Source organism: Megascapheus bottae, chromosome 2, assembly GCF_031878675.1.
Source record: "Megascapheus bottae isolate mThoBot1 chromosome 2, mThoBot2.hap1, whole genome shotgun sequence".
Lineage (NCBI taxonomy): Eukaryota > Metazoa > Chordata > Mammalia > Rodentia > Geomyidae > Megascapheus > Megascapheus bottae.
This window is the reverse complement of record NC_143510.1, coordinates 78785111-78799203: the sequence shown is the minus strand read 5'-3', so window position 1 is coordinate 78799203 and position 14093 is coordinate 78785111. Positions and strand designations below refer to the sequence as shown.

The 14093-nt window shown below is 34.7% G+C and overlaps 1 protein-coding gene across 4 annotated transcripts in view; it reads right to left on the bottom strand.

Annotated features, from left to right (window-relative positions):
- Cfap54 (cilia and flagella associated protein 54) overlaps positions 1-14093 on the bottom strand; it is a 270425-nt gene that overhangs the window by 156860 nt on the left and 99472 nt on the right. For all 4 annotated transcript variants that reach the window (XM_090328446.1, XM_090328444.1, XM_090328445.1 and 1 more), the window contains exons 27-30: positions 9130-9258; positions 7287-7401; positions 4077-4166; positions 3095-3221 (exon numbers count right to left, since the gene is read on the bottom strand). In XM_090328446.1, the coding sequence (XP_090184572.1) occupies positions 3095-3221; positions 4077-4166; positions 7287-7401; positions 9130-9258 (461 nt within the window). The remainder of the gene's footprint in view (positions 1-3094; positions 3222-4076; positions 4167-7286; positions 7402-9129; positions 9259-14093) is intronic.

The following is a 14093-nucleotide window of genomic DNA, read 5'->3' as shown; positions in this document are numbered from 1 at the left end:
ACTGAATTAAAATGAAAAGGCTTAGCAATACAAGTTAATGCAGTGGCAGGTTGAGTGTAGATATCAAATTCCTGGAGTTAGGCTATATGATCCAAATCCATCTTAGTCCCACTGGCAGTGGCCCTGCCACTTCAAGTTTTATGAAGACAACCATAAATCCAATGGCTGGTTGGGACTCCAGCACACTTGCAGCAATTTCAAGAATCCTCTAGTAAGGTGATATTAATTTACGCGTTTTTTTCTGGCTAAGAAAGCCATCAATTACTTATAGGTAGGGACTTTAGGATTCAACCTCTGTAACTTGCATCCTGAGAGCAACTGCCTGCCATATTCCAATGAGATTAGTCTCTTATCAATGGTCTTGTCTATCATATCAAATACTTGAAGGTTGCTATGTTGCTCCAGAAAGAGAAGAGAAAAAGAATATATATACACTTCAACTACCTGCTACATGCCTCAGCATTTTGCTCCATGCACTGACATTCTTTCAACTACTGAGAACATCAAACTCCTCCACTTGGTGACTTCAAAGCTCTGTGATACTTTGCTGGTTAGTTATGGTGTGTTTAAAAATATTTTTTGGTGCCAGTAAGGGACTTGAACTCAAGGCCTGAGCTCTGTTCCTGAGCGGTTTTGTTCAAAGCTGGCACTCTTCCACTTCAGACACAGCTGTACCTCTGGCTTTTTGGGTAGACTATCACGGACTTTTCTGCCTGGCTGGCTTCAAAATGCAATCCTCAGTTTCAGCCTCCTGAGTAGCTAGGATTACAGTCGTAAGCCACCAGCACCTGGTTTGTTTTATTCAGCATTATTGATCTTTTACTTTGTGAATAATTCATTATTTCTTTTTTTATGAATACCTGTTTTTAACATTTCAGTCCCAATGGCTTCATATACTTGTTCTTATTATTTCACAAGCACAAATCTGTTACGTATGCAAAGAGTGATTGATTTATTACTTTCTACTTTTTTGTCAGTTTTGTGGCTTGAACTCAAGGCTGGAACACTGTCCCTGAGCTTTATCACTCAAGTATAATGCTCTATCACTTTGAGCCACAGTTCTACTTTCAGTTTTCTGGTGGTTTATTAAAGATAAGATTCTCATAGACTTTCCTGCCAAGGCTGGTTTTGAATCATGATCCTTTTATCTCAGCCTCTTGAGTTACAAGTGTAAGCCACAGGCATCCAGCTTACTTTCCTTTTTTTTTTATAGAGCTCTATTACCAGAGCCTACTAAAGTCAATATACTAGAAAATTACACTCATGTTTTAAAATACCTTTGTGTGAAATATAAATTATCCATTTTTAAATATGAAAAAAATCACCCTAAACAAATTTGAATTATCCAATTTTTAAAATTCTTAACTGTACAAATTTTTCTAGAAAAATCACTGCTTTCAACTAGACTGTTTTTTTGGTCGGTTGTGGGGTTTGTACTCTGGTCCTGGGCACTGTCCCTGAGCTCTTCAGCTCAAGACTACTGCCTTACCCCTTGAGCCACAGCACCACTTCCAGTTTTCTACTGGCTAATTGGAGATCAGAATCTCATGTACTTTAGTGCCCAGCCTGGCTTTGAACTGAGATCCTCAGATTTCAGCCTCCTGAATAGCTAGGATTACAGGCATGAGTCACCACACCTAGCTTCAACTAGATTTTTTAAATCATTAATGTTGACTTATAACAGGTTATATTATTCCAAATGTTAAAGAATACATTTGTTTGAAATGGTATCAATGTATATGAATTAATGCACCTTCTATCTGGCAAATAACCTTCTATTAATTACAATAAAAAAATAACCTGCAAAGAAAAAGAATACATTTGTTATAATTACCAAGTAGATTCTCTTAGAACCAACTTATAACTGATCAATTTCAACTTTTAGCCTTTTTTCTTTCCTTGATTTTATTTCTAAATTTTTTATTTATATCTAATCTTATTCTTTGTCTCTAACTGCTACTTGTATATTTTAAACTGTAGGGTTACTCATTAGAATTATTTTAAAGAGCACTATTTTTGTTGTTAGTCCTATGGCTTGAGCTCAGGGCCTGGGCACTGTCCTTTAGCTTCTTTGGTTCAAGGCTAGTACTCTACGGCTTGAGCCACAGTATCACTTCCAGCTTTTTCTGTTTATGTGGTACTGAGGAATTATTTTTTCCTATTTCTTTTTTTTTTTTTGTAAGTCGTGAGGCTTGAACTCAGGGCCTAGATACTGTCCCTGAGCTCTTCAGCTCCAGGCTAGTACCCTACCCTTTGAGCCACAACACCACTTCCTTACCCTATTTCTAAACTTTAAACGTCAAACTTTCTGTACATTTAGTTTTGACTAATTTTTAACTAAATAAATTCTTTAATTCTGACAAATTCTCTGATTCTCATTGCATTTAGCAAAAGCAATTTCCTCCTTTAGTTTTTGAAAATATGAATCCAATCTATCCCAAACCTCTTTAATAATTTTTAAAGAAATTTTTCTCTTTTGCTACCATTTTTAAAATCTCATGCCACTGGTATTTCCTTTTATTAAAATGGGATAGATAGATTTTTGTTTTATGGTGTCATAAAGCCCACTTGTTAATTATTGCAGGATAAGTTGAATTCATTTAGGTTCCCTTATAGTTGGCATGAGACATGATCATTTTCCTTGGGAACAAAGAACATCATTCAGGCTAAGAAAATTAGAGGGATAGTTTTAAGGCTTACTACTTCTATCTTGGGGACATTTCATTCATATATACAAATGAAAATGGTACATAATGGTTCTTACTCATTATGATGGAAGAATTAGAATCCCAAGATGCATGACCAAAATTGGACTTTAAATCTTGTGTATAAAGGGCCCAAAGGCTACACATCTAGAGAGATGCTACTATCCATCTTGGCCCAATAGAAAACACCTATTTTCTGTTGGAAATCTGAACAAGCTCTAGACTTATTTCTTCATTCCGATACATAAATATTTTTGTTTCCTTGCTGACACAAACATAAATCTTTACTAACTCCCAGGTAACAACTACATAAACCTCCTCCCTCTTCTTTCTCATCCAGCTATGTGACTTAAGGTTTTAAACATTTATAAAACTGGTATTACAAGTACCTTTTCAAGAAGTCATGAACAGGGCTAGTTATCTCCACCAAAATGTTAAATTTTTCATCATTCATGCACTTAAGCATAACCTGGGTAAAGAATTCCAGGAATCTAGGTCTTTGCTTAAATTTCATAACTGTAAAGACAAAGTTCAGATACAGTTACCAGTATAGTTAATTATGGGTGCTGAAAAGTTACTAGTGCTAACAGTAATTTGTTCCAAGTAGAGGATTAACTTTTCTTTTTGATATCTTGCTTTAAAAAATATAAGTCTGGGGTCGGGAGTTTGGCCTAGTAGTGGTAGAGTGCCTGCCTAGCATACACGAAGACCCAGGTTCAATTCCTCGGTGCCACATACATAGAAAAAAGCCAGAAATGGTGCTTACACTCAAGTGGTAGAGCTCTAGCCTTGAGCAAGTCCAAGGACAGTGTTCAGGTCCTGAGTTCAAGCCCAGGACTGGCAAAAAACAATATGAGTTTGTGTGATGTGAACTACTGCTTTTTTTAACATCAACTTTATAGTCTCCTATTTCCCAAAAGCCCCAGTACTAGGAATGGTTGCATTAAAGTTGTTTTGATCGTATGAATAACTTGTGAAGGGGAAAGGTTGGTAATTATCATAAGCAGAAGAAATGAAGAAATTTCTTCATTTATTGTATATAGTTAATTTCATAACTATATATAGTTTATATAGATAATGTTTCATTCTGGGTTGCTATCCCTACATAGTTGAATTAAAAATCACTAATGTAGTTTTCAATGCCCTCATTATTTATAAGCTCCCTAATAACACTATGCACTACCAAAATAAGTCATCATGAAGGTTCTTTCCTTCCAGTACATATTACTTTGCATTCAAGATTCTGCATTATTCTGAACAAGTAAGAATCAAAAAACTTCTGCCTGGAACTGGTGAAATCTTTACAGACTCACACCGCATAAATGTTCCTCTGTAGTAAGCAAGTAGCACATGCACATTCACATCACCTACCTTCCTTCACAGAATTTTTCACAGACCAATTTAAAACCACAGGGTAAAGAAAGATAGGGTCCTCTGCTCCTGAGAGTTCATATGTATTATCTAAATTAAAACCAAAAAGAGCAGTGAGTTCCAGATTCTGTTCTGAACAACCAACAATAAAAGTTCTTCAGAAGTTGGAAATGTATAAGAGGACATTTAGACTATCACTAATTTTTGAATTAAAAAGTGCTGTAACCTTAATCATTTCATTATTTCACCTAAACTATAAATTACATTCAATTCATATCTTTCAGTCAGTAAAGTAAAGCATAGTCTCTAGCACAAGACTGACTGAGTTCTAACTTTTAATTGTGAAACCTTGGGAAGTTACTTAGAAACTATATACCTTAGTGTCCTTACTTTTAAAATGAGGGTGATAATACCATTTTCTTATTTGGTTTTTATATATGTTATATGGCTCAAAGTGCATCAAATGCTTAAAATAATGTCTAGTACATGGAAGCAATGCCTACAATATTATTTTTACTGTTGTTTTTATTTAATTTACTGATAGACTAGTAATATTAATATGTACTTCTTAGTAAAATGTTTTATTGCTGCTGTAACAGTGAACAGATCACATTTCTAGAACATTTTATATTTAATGGATTATGCTTTTATATGTAGCAAAAAAATTATACTTTTCCAGAAATTAGGTTTGTTAATTGTAGGAATGAGAGAACACTGGACTGAATTAATAAATTTTTCATGGACCCAGAATGGAAACTGAGAGAATGTCAACGTTATAACTACCAGTCAAATTTTGTGAGGCATACAGTGAGAAATTTTATATGAGGCCAAGGAATTCTATAAATTTAGTAGTTCCTAAAAGTCCTGAAGACCAAGTGGTAAAAATGTGTATACTGCTCTCTTGTGCTTCTAGAGATTTTTAACATACTCTTTAAAAATGTAACAACATTATCATCAGAGATTAAGTCAGTTTTACAGACAGCTTTTTAAACTACAAACTCCAAAATGCTAATTAATACATTAATACATTACTAGCTCATTATAAAATTACTGCAGTGCAATGCCTAAAATGTAACTCATCTTTTTTGTGTGCATCTGCATATACTAGAGCTTGAACATGGAGCCTTGTGCTTTCACTTGGCTTTTTTCTCAACTAGTCTAGTACTCTACCCCTTGAGCCACAATTCTAATTACAGCTTTATGCTGGTCAGAGATGAGTCTCTCAGACTTTTTTTCTTGGGCTGTTTTTTGAACCCTGACCCTCAGATCTCAGTCTGCTAAGTAGCTAAATTGCCTGGCTCTTTCGCTGTACTTTTTACTTAGTAGGCCATGGTTCAATCATCTTACACATGAACATTCCACACCATCCCATTGTTTCTCTGTTGCACTGTTGCCTTGAGAACAATCAATCTCAGCATATGTCATCCTTATCTCACAATGCATTTGGCAACATTTGCTTCCCAGTTGTTTTTTATGATTCAGGGAAGATGTGCTAACTTTTTTTTAAAATATTGTAATGTACAGAGGGGTTACTGTTACATTTACCAGATAGAGGTGCATTACTTCTCACACATGTGCTAACTTTTTAGATGCAGAGTTCAAGTTTGCTTCCCAATATCTTATAGTGCCCAATACAGTCCTACCACAAAGAACCTTATGACCCTAAATAGCAATAGGATCAAGGCTGAGAAAATCTGCTCTAAAATTAAAAGACGTGGAGCAGTGTAAACTCTTTCAAACACTATGGAAAGCAGCATGGCAGTTTCTCAAAAGACTAAACATAGAGCTCCCCTATGACCCAGCAATTGGCATTTACCCAATCATCCAGAAACAAGGACATACTAAATCCACTAGCACAATGATATTCATTGCAGCACTATTTACCATAGCAAAGATATGGAACCAACCCAGATGCCCCTCAGTTGACTGGATCAACAAGATGTAGTGTTTATACACCATGGAATTCTATGCTGCCATCAAAAAGAACGACATCGCCCCATTTGTAAGGAAATGGAAAGACTTAGAAAAAAAATCATATTGAAACAAAAGCCATATAATGAATGATTGTTGTCCTTAATGTACTATGTTGTCTCTCATCTCCTTTGCTGTCCCTTGGTTATCTCATATTGGTATAGTATCTCACTTTGTTATCTGATATATTGAATTTCTTTGTATTTGGATATTTGAAATTTGATAGGGAAGGGGGGAAAACCAAGACGGGTGGGGGGGGAGGGAAATGGGTACCAAGACATGTGAAAGGGTATCAATGTATGTGAATTAATGCACCTTCTATCTGGCAAATATCATGTAACCCTTTTACTAATTACAATAAAAAAAATTAAAAAAAAGAAAAAAAATCATATTAAGTGAAGTAAGCCAGACTCAAAGGAACACAGGCTCAATGGTTTCCTTCATTTGTCATAATTAATATAAACCTTGGACTCTCCTAGCAGAGGTTTACAATAGGGTAAAATCTAGATACATAAGGCCATATAGGATGAGACTAAATGAAAGGACCTCCAAGATATAGAAACAAGAGCCATATAATGTGTGATTGTTTTTCTTAATATATTATGTTATCTCTCATCTCTTTTGCTGTCCCTTGGTCATCTCATTGGTTACAGTATCTTACCTTGTTATCTGATATATTGTATAATATATATGTTTGGGTTTTTTTGAAATAGGATAGGGAAGGGGAGAAAACAAGATAAGGGGGGATGGAGGGAGGGCAATGGGGACCAAGACATGAGAAAGGGTATCAATGTTTGTGAAGTAATGCACCTTCTATCTGGTGAATATAATGTAAACCTTCCATTAATTACAATAAAAACTAATAAAAAATTAAAAGACCTGGAATTAAGTCCAAGCTAGTAATATAATCCTTAGCAAATCATTTATATTTACAAGCCACATTCATAAGAAACAATTACCAATCTCGTATTAACAAGGCATTATTAGAATTAATGACATAACATAAAAGCACCATGTAAGACTTAAAGGGTTTCCCCATCATGAATTGTGTCTTAATCCTCTTAAGAAAATATTTTCTTGGAAGTGACATTGTGGCTAAAGGGGTAGGGCAATAGCCTTGAGCTGAAGAGCTCTGGGACAATGCCCAGGTCCAGAGCTCAAGTCCCACAATCTCCAAAAAAATATATCTTCTTATTTTCTCATACATAATAACAAAGAGATGTATACAGAAAAAATTACATTGCTTTGTCATTTTGAGTAGGTGTGTCTCCAACGTGGCCAGCTGCTCATTTACTTTTTCAGGCAACATTACCTGCTGAGTCTTCTTAGGTTTGAAAGATTTCTTCAAATAATTCTAAAATAAAAATTGGTTAAATGTCAGAATTCACTTCAGCATGTTTTAACAGTTTTCTTTAAATTACATTTTTTTCATATTTGGTAGACAAAACTATTATTGTATGCTAAAACAATACCAGTTAATTAACAGCAATAACATTATATTCTAACCAAAAGACAGACTACATGTATTCAAGAATAATCAAAATGCAGCTGGGAGTTTAGCCTGGTGGTGGAGTGCTTGCCTAGCATGCGCAAAGACCCGGGTTCGATTCCTCAGTACTACATACATAGAAAAAGCCAGAAATGGTACTCACTCAAGTAGGAGAGCTCTAAGTCTTGAGAAAACCCAAGGATAGTGCTCAGGCCCTGAGTTCAAGCTCCAGGACTGGCAAATAAATAAATAACCAAAATGCTTCCTTTCTATTCCTCTCAGGATTTTCTATCCCTTTAACAAACCCCATCTTGCTCATAAAGTGGAAAAGGTTATATCTCCAGTGTCTCCAAAAGAAAATCTGCAGAGTCCACTCAATGTATCCTTGTAGTCTTTTCTTTCCTATATCTTTTCCAGAATGAGTTTTTGGAAACTAAGCTAATTACCTTTGCACTTCGCCTTTCAGTAGTGGATTAAGAAATGGCCTGTCTCTGTTCAAGCTGTTCATATATTTTCCCTGTCTGAACCAGAGAATTGACCTATCAGTGTCTATTGTTACCAAAACAAAACAAATTATGCCAAGCTTGAAGGGACCTTGGCAGCCTCTAAGAATTTCTGAGTTGAACAAATTACCAATTTCTACAACCTTAATCAGAGGAAATTATCACAAGCTCTGCTAGACCAGAAATTCCAAAGAGAAAGGTGTGAGGTCCTGTCCCACAGTAACACAATCCTTAGTCAAGGCCTAGATGACATAGGGACCACAAGACACTGAGAATAAAACTGCATTAAAAGAAAAAACTCAAATTGACTCCAACTTGTTTTGTCCCTTAGGCAAAACATCTTCCCCTCCACTTACAAAAAGTCTTACAGTAATGCAGTTGTGATTTATGAAGCTTTAAGGGGCAAAACAAATGGAGACATGGGGTATGTAATGCAAGCAAATGCTTGTTTGCATTTTATCTTGGCAGAAAAGTGAACCGTTATTGGATGCAGAGTCTCTACCCACATCAAACCATCAAAGGGCTTCCCTTGATCATTCCTGTTATGTCCCTCAGCAACCCAATAGACTAAGTAACATTTCCAAACTTGATCTACAAAAATATTTAATCCACACACTTTCAGAGAAAGGCAATAAAGTATAAGCTCTTATAAGACCCATGCTTAGGAAACAGATATTAAAAATTAGTCTCATAAAGAAGAGAACTTGGGTATCACAATGAGTTTCAGAAATCTACTTTGAATGTGAAATAAATAATGCTGGCATGTATTTACAATAAAAATCTTGGATTCAAGAGAAATGTTAAGAGGGTTTTTAGTCCAATGCCTGAGTGCAGAGAGCTCCCTACCAACTCTTGAGTGATGGTCAGTACTGGTATTACAAACTTCCAGGATGCTAGCATACATGAACTTTTCACATGACCCTGTCTACCCCCAAATTAAAAAACTAAATAAACTCTTAACTCTATTACTTTTCTTCTATGCAAATATGACAAATTAAAATGGATTATTTTCTAATATGCTTAATGCAATTAAATGAACCCTAAAAACAAATGAATATATGCATAAATACGAAAAACAGAAAACAATTACCTCCTCTACTACTTCTTCTGGCTCACTAATACCAAACAGAGATCTGCAGCTTGATGTGATGTCCAACATTCTTTTTCCATAATTTATCATGGTTATTGCCAGGTCATATTCCTTCCATGAACGTAGAATCTAATTATAAGTATGTATTAATTAGTTCTGCAAGTTACTTTTTTCTATTCTCAACTATCATGCATCATCTTTCATAAATTCAAAGTCCCATAAATGTTTTGAGTTTAAGAACTTCTCTTCTATTATTAAGTCAAATGGAACCTTACTTCCCTAGAATCAAACAATATGTGATTCTATTTTAAGTAAAGGGCCCATAAATGATTTCTTCAATAGTAAATTCCCCAGATGGGAGTATGGTTCAAATGGCAGATCTGACTAATAAGTACAAGGCCTGAAATTCAAATTCTAGTACTACCCAGTGAGTTTCCCTTTCCTTAGACCATACAGACATATGCTTTTTGGCACCATATTTAACTATTAAGAAACTATTTCCATTCTAAAAGTCTACTTTAAAATACTCATTCATAAAGGTCACATACACATAGCCAATTATTTGGTTACTTTTTGTGGAAAACAGTTCAGTGACTGAGGTTATAATGTATTAGGGGGAGTTTAGATTGTCCAAAGATTTACGTGGTAATCTATAAAGAATTGGTCAAGAGATAGACTGTATTTGACTCTCTAAGAACATTAGGGAAAAGCATAAACTTTAATGATTATAGAAGCACACTCGGTAATAATCTGCCACTTCTCATTCGTATTCTCAAGTTTTCTCTAGTCTGGTCCTTATAATAATCTACCAATCTCCTTCTTTAATCTTTCAGAATATTGAGCTGAATGAAATTCTGCCACCATTACATTTCAGAACCAAGCCTTTCCCTGGCTAGGCCATTTTTCAGCACACCTGCACTCTCCTTATTTATATAGATTCACGTGTTAATAAAGCCATGACTCAACTAGCATCAACTGTCCAGCAGCAACCTGATAGGCACTCATTCACTACCTTGCTGTAGTGAATGGTCAAAGGAAGTGAATCATATTCACTACCATTCCCATAAGGCAACTAAGAATATAAGTAAATGTATATGAATTTGTTATTTGTAGTTACTTTCTGCTAAGTTCAATAAGTTAGTATTTAAAATACCTTTTACTTTCTATGCAGGGGAAAAAACAGATAAAAAGGCTGAAAATAGCAATTTTCTAGATCTGTAATGCTGATCTACTGTGAAGAAATAAGGAATGTTTTTATCTATAATTTTTAAATGCCATTCAACAAAGCAGTTTATGAATAAAACATCTTGATCAATGTCACCGTTTTCAAAATTCTCACTCATTTCTCCCAACAAAGCCCTTTTCCTAATTTTATAGGATATATCCTTATTTTTTACTATATTCTTCCCCTTCTCTTCATTCATGTATTCTCCTTCCCTTCACCTCACCTCACCCTTGCCAAGAACTCATTTCCTCTCTACGGAATTATATTATTTGATTTCTCCCCTGAATCTACTACATTTCAGTTTCTACATTTGTCTATACTTATATTCCATCCAAAGTATTTATTTATATATTTGTACACTAATTCTAGCTTCTACATATGCGTAACATGCAACCTTTTTCTTGCTGGACTTAACTGACTTCACTTAACATATTATTTCCAAGTCTTTCCATAAGAAATGGAACTATTTCTGTGGAATCAGTACAATGTGCTAAAATAAAAGCTACTGTTGAGTATAAAACAGAATGTGGGAAGGAAGCCGGGAGTTTGGCCTAGTGGTAGAGTGCTTGCCTAGCATGCACGAAGGCCCGGTTTCAATTCCTCAGTACCACATACATAGAATAAAGCCAGAAGTGGTGCTAAGGCTCAAGTGGTAGAGCTCTATGCTTGAGAAAGTCCAAGGACAGTGCTCAGGCCCTGAGCTCAAATCTAGGACTGGCAAAAAAAAAAGAATGAAGGAAAATGGAAAAATAAAATTTGAAAAGGTAGATGAAACTATGCTCTACTGGACCTTGAATGCTGGCACAACCATTCAATCACATTATAAAATTTATATAAAGGAAGACAACTTTTGAATAGAAATCAGAAATGACCTAATGTGAACTTTCAACTCTACTATATTTTGTTTTCTGATATGTTTAGGTCCTCAGCTTATCCACAACCGTAGTTTCCCCCTTTGTTTAAATACATTAATAGAAAATAGTAAAATTATGAAATTATTCTTTATTATCAAGAGGAAAACAGAAATAATTCCATTTAATATACTTAATGTTGAACATAAATAAAGGACATGCCAGATGGTTAACAAGGCAATTTTAAAACAATGTAAAAATAATGAAGCATTTAAGATGACAAATCACAGTAGTAGTACTTTATTTGGAGTTCTATTGACTTTTGCTGGGGAACCTAATGCTTAAAGAAAAAAGAAAAAGGTTGAGCTGTCTGAAAAGATTACCGATTTTTTAAAACCAAAACAGCAAAAAGAAACAAACCTGTTTGACAAATTGAGCTTTACACATTCTAAGAAGAAGTCTAGTATTGTTTATATCAATTGAGCACCTAAAAGCTGAAATGTGGGACAAGGCCAGGATTCTGGGTCTATCGGTTAGTCTGAGGGAACTTCTAAAATGGCAATTCTCAGTATCACTTGGGAACATACCCAGCTCAAGAATCAAAATACTGCCATTAATATATTTTTTAAACATGTTCAGAACATTTTGGAGACAACTTAGATTTCAATAATTCCTTAAGATAGAAAAGAAGCAGGTGAGTTTGTGACTGGCAAGTCAAGTAGTAATACAGATTCAGCCCTAAAGTCACAGTTGTCTCAGAAGGAAATTTTGTCTGAACTGAGAGGCAGCTGTCACCGGGACTCAAATGCTGATGGAATTCTATCACTCTCATCTTCTATAATGTTTGTCTATGCCATTCATTTCTTCTTGAACATCTGAAACATATCTTTATTTTCTATCTCCTATTAGCAAATAATATGATTTCCTTTCTTTCTATTACAGAAAAGACAAAGAAACTAGCTTACCATTGATCCACTAGGATAACGTCATACTTGGTTGTATGGGCCTCTATCTTTCCTCCAATCTGCTGCCTAAAATAATGCCAATCACCTATGTTGGAATCCCACTGCCTCTGCGATCTGGGATCTTGTTTTAGTCATCTATCCCTCCTTTTCTCCTACAACTTCATCCTTTCCCAGTAGTAGATCCTCCCTTCAATATTCAAATGATTTAGAGGACCTGACTAAGCAGAATTGAGCTTTGGGAGTTGGGTTTGATTTGGTTTGTGTATTTGTCACCATGTGCTAGTGACAGAAGTAAGAGGAAAATTCACAAGTTTAACAGGTTGGAATCAATCAGATTTTTTAGTCTTTCTGCCTTGTGTTTGAAAACAGAATTGGCCTCTTGAACCAAGAGCCAAGATTCTTAGAGCTAAGATTCTTAGCTCTAATTCTCCTCCCTTCCTTGCCCAGTAGATACCATCTATAGCTTTTGCTACAAATGTAATCTCCACATGCCATCCCTTTATCTTTTGTCTTTGTACATATTTGACCTGAACTCCAAAATTAATTTCAAAATTCAATGTGACCAAAACTCATTTTGACAACTTGCCCTGATTACACAAAAGTATTCCTCATCATGGATCAATAAAAACTTTCTAAGCACAGTGGCTGGGCATTACCGTAGCCCCTTCCATCTCTAATCCTTGTCCACTATTCCTAATAGATTCTTGTTTCTCAATTCTATTTCATAAAATAATGAATCCTTTCCATCCTCTCCACTTTTTTCCACACTAGTTATTATCACTCTCTAACTAATCCTCTACCTCAGATCTTGTCTTCCCTTTCTAATTACTAGCTACTGTTGAACAAAAATTATTTCTTTCTTCTAACATTTAAATCTTATTATGTCATTCCTGCACTTGAAACCATTCAATGGCTCCTCTCTCACTTCAGGAAATGAACCTTCATTATCTGGTTATCTGTTCACTGCTTCATTTATGTAAGCAACTCAAATATTTGACCATATTCTCCATGATTAAATTTGGTTTAAATTTGGTTAAATTTGGTTTTCCTTTCCATTGACTAAAATGTTTCATATTTTCTCATTAGACTCTAAGATAATCAATGTTATTTGTTGTATAATTTTCCTAAAATAATTACTACATTTAAGCTTTGCTTATAGTCTTTGCCACAATTTGTTTTAACTATAATGTAATCTAATTGTCTATATTTTCCTGTGTATTCTGTGCCTTAAAAGGAGGTGACCTCGGACTTTATTTGTAGTGACTTTGTTTCTTACAGATGACATAACTATTTATGTCAGCAGCTTTCATTAACTAAACTATTATAAAGTCATTGAATTAAATTTCTCAGGGAAATAAAATGCCACTATTGTCATATGTTTCTTCTTCAGTAAACTTGGGGATATTTCTGAATGCTCTAATCTTATTCTGCTGAGCTACTTGCCCATGCACAAATTTTTATTAAGACAGCCTTATGCTAAATTTTGGTATCTATTGAAAGTTTTTACATTATCATAGTCAGTTTCAGTGAAATACTACTGGAACTGTGCATGTTATTTTGGAAGCATTTATATTTCTGTAACAGTAAATCTTCCTGTTCAGAAAACTTCTTGTGACCTACCATATGTTCAGATCTTATTTTGTATCCTTGGCATGATTTTAGTCCTTTTATCTAGGTTCTTTGACAGTTTGCTAAGTTTTAAATATCATGTCTTATAAGTGAACTAATCTACCCTCTCCATTTCTTACTGACTACTGCTGGTATTTTTTTAAAAAGCCCTATCAGTTTGTAGTATCATATGTATAGTCATTGTTATACATCTCTCTCTATATATCATTATAATATAATATATATTCTCTATTATTCTAATATTAGGCTCTCTTAGGTGTTTCACACTTCTACAAATAAGGTAATTTTCCTTTA